Below are 2341 nucleotides of genomic sequence, written 5' to 3'. Positions count from 1 at the left end.
AAAAGTAATACTCTTAGCATAAAAAATAATACTTTTTCATGGATAACCTAAATAAGAGATCTGTCTCACGACCTGTGAAACTGTTTCACACAAGTTTTTGCCTACTAATTATAGATGTCAATCCCTTTTGTCATACATTGTTAGGAATTGCATTTATAAAGTACAGAAGATTTATAAAAATCTCATGATGTTCTAGTCACGGCAATAACGACGGTGGTAATGTGAAGGATAGACAGAAGTAAGATTTGGAATAATATTGATGGGCAATTTTATTCTTCAACATACAAGTAAAACATTGCATTTGGTTACAAAACATCTCAACAAAGGGAAGAATTCATCGCAATGAATTCCCAATAATACTACAACTAGTCCGGCAAGAATAATCTCCATTCCAGGCCATTTCTTCCCAATATTGCAAGCACCCGCGCTCTTCTGCGGAGCGGCAGTCGCGCCTGTCGGAGCATTCGAGGGTGTTGGTGCTAAAGCCCTGGTACCATTGCTTGATTGTTTCCCAAATTGGTAGAAAACTTGGGCTTCTGGTGAATCAGGTGGTAATTTGAGGAGCTCTGCACCATTAATATATATTTGTTTCAAAACATATAATTTAGTCGGAAAATTAAATTATTCTTGAAATTTAGTTTTGACTGCTTCCTGTATCTAGTTTTATATTCTCACCAATCAAATCATATATACTAACGATCACATGAATAAAATGGCTTTCATGTTTTATATTTTTTCAACGGTGGAATTTAGAATTTGACATTATATATAGGCAAAAACTTGTGTGAGACGATCTCATGGATCGTATTTTGTGAGACAGATCTCTTATTTGGGTTATCCATGAAAAAATATTACTTTTTATGCTAAGAGTATACTTTTTATTGTGAATATAGGTAAGGTTGACTCGTCTTATAGATAAAGATTCGTGAGACCGTCTCACAAGAGATCTACTCATATTTTTATTTATTTATGGGACTCTCGGCTATCTTTTTTAAAAAAAACTTTTTCAAGTTATTCGGGATAGTTATCTAAAAATATTTATTCTATTAATTAGAAAAATATATTGTCTACTTTTGTCAAAGTTTCATTTTTGTTGAATAAGTTACCAAATAAATAATTAGTAAATTAATTAAAAATAAGGATGATAATTACAATTTTGAATTGGTTAGTTATTCGAATTAAGATGTTCTATTTTTATAATATAATGTTTATATTATATATATTAACTACTGACATTTCTTTTAAGTAATTAAATCAACAAAGCATGAAAATCTATTATGGAAAATTTATAATCCACCTTTAACTATATATATATATATTAAATATTATTACTCTCCTCCTACAAAAACAAATATTATTACTCTTTGTAATTTGCAAATTTCACTTTATTCCATCAATAATGATAAAAAAGACTGTATATATACGCATCACGTGTAGAAAGTTAAGCATCCACCCGTTGTATATAAAAAAGATGAATTTAACTAATTTTCCCTATGTGATATTAATAATTTGCCTCTGAACCCTAGTTTGTGTTTTATTTTGAAACACAGGTCTAACTGCCCCTATTTAATGTACCATATTGTGTGAAATATATGTGATGTATATATATACGCGCACACACACGCTGTGCTGTCTACCTATCATATCCGTACTCACCGCTGAGATGAAATTCACTGTTGGATGTGATATATATTTATTTTTGATGAACAGTGGAGAACATTACCAGGACATTGAGAAATATTGGCTGGAGCACTGCAAACCTGAGGAAGACCCAAAGCAAGCGTGACGTTGATATTAAGGTCTAAATTAGGGTCATTTCGATCCTTAACAATCACACAGAGGCACTTTTTGTTCGTCTTCAGCACTTGCTTCAGTCCGCCGCAGCAATCCGGGGTTGGCGCCTTTCCGGTTCCCTGGACATAAGGAAGACAGGGAGCCAACCCCAGCAACGACTCTTTGCATTCTTCTCTGTCCTTGGCATCGTCCATTGCTGCAAGAGGACACAATATTAACATTGATAGCAACAAGACTAGTGAAGGTTTCATGATATTGCTTATGGGGTAATTGGAATCCATTTTCTTGAAAAATAAAGTTGTTTTAGGAGTAGTGGGATTTATAGGAAACTAATTTTAGTGGAAAAAGGTGGTGCGGGAGTGGGTAGATCATCTCTTACTACTAAACTAATTAATCTCGATAGGTTAGATCGGTATGTCCACTTATTACAAAAAAGAACTTTTATTTTCAAGTAATTTACAATTTATTTCATGTATATCTTAACCCCAATAAAACGTAAAAAACTTAGAAGAATGAAAGGAGACGTTAAAGTTTCTGGAGTAAGTCT

The 2341-nt window shown here is 32.8% G+C and overlaps 1 protein-coding gene across 1 annotated transcript; it reads right to left on the bottom strand.

Moving 5' to 3' along the window:
* Positions 1-229: 229 nt before the first annotated feature.
* Positions 230-2135, bottom strand: LOC142534203 (non-specific lipid transfer protein GPI-anchored 14-like). Its single transcript, XM_075641137.1, has 2 exons — positions 1724-2135; positions 230-566 (listed from the first exon to the last, which is right to left on the bottom strand). Exons 1-2 carry the CDS (start codon positions 2073-2075, stop codon positions 277-279), a joined length of 642 nt encoding a protein of 213 aa, XP_075497252.1. The 5' UTR covers positions 2076-2135; the 3' UTR covers positions 230-276.
* Positions 2136-2341: the final 206 nt, after the last annotated feature.

The sequence above is a fragment of the Primulina tabacum genome, unplaced genomic scaffold, assembly GCF_025594145.1.
Source record: "Primulina tabacum isolate GXHZ01 unplaced genomic scaffold, ASM2559414v2 Contig426, whole genome shotgun sequence".
Classification (NCBI taxonomy): domain Eukaryota; kingdom Viridiplantae; phylum Streptophyta; class Magnoliopsida; order Lamiales; family Gesneriaceae; genus Primulina; species Primulina tabacum.
The sequence above is the reverse complement of the archived record's forward strand: the minus strand, read 5'-3'. Positions and strand labels throughout refer to the sequence as shown.

Excerpts from the sequence above, each read along its gene's own strand:
- LOC142534203 (XM_075641137.1), bottom strand. The coding sequence starts at position 2,075 with ATGGATTCCAATTACCCCATAAGCAATATCATGAAACCTTCACTAGTC. Across the intron at positions 567-1,723 it reads CAATATTTCTCAATGTCCTG|AGCTCCTCAAATTACCACCT; the intron begins GTAATGTTCTCC and ends TTAATGGTGCAG.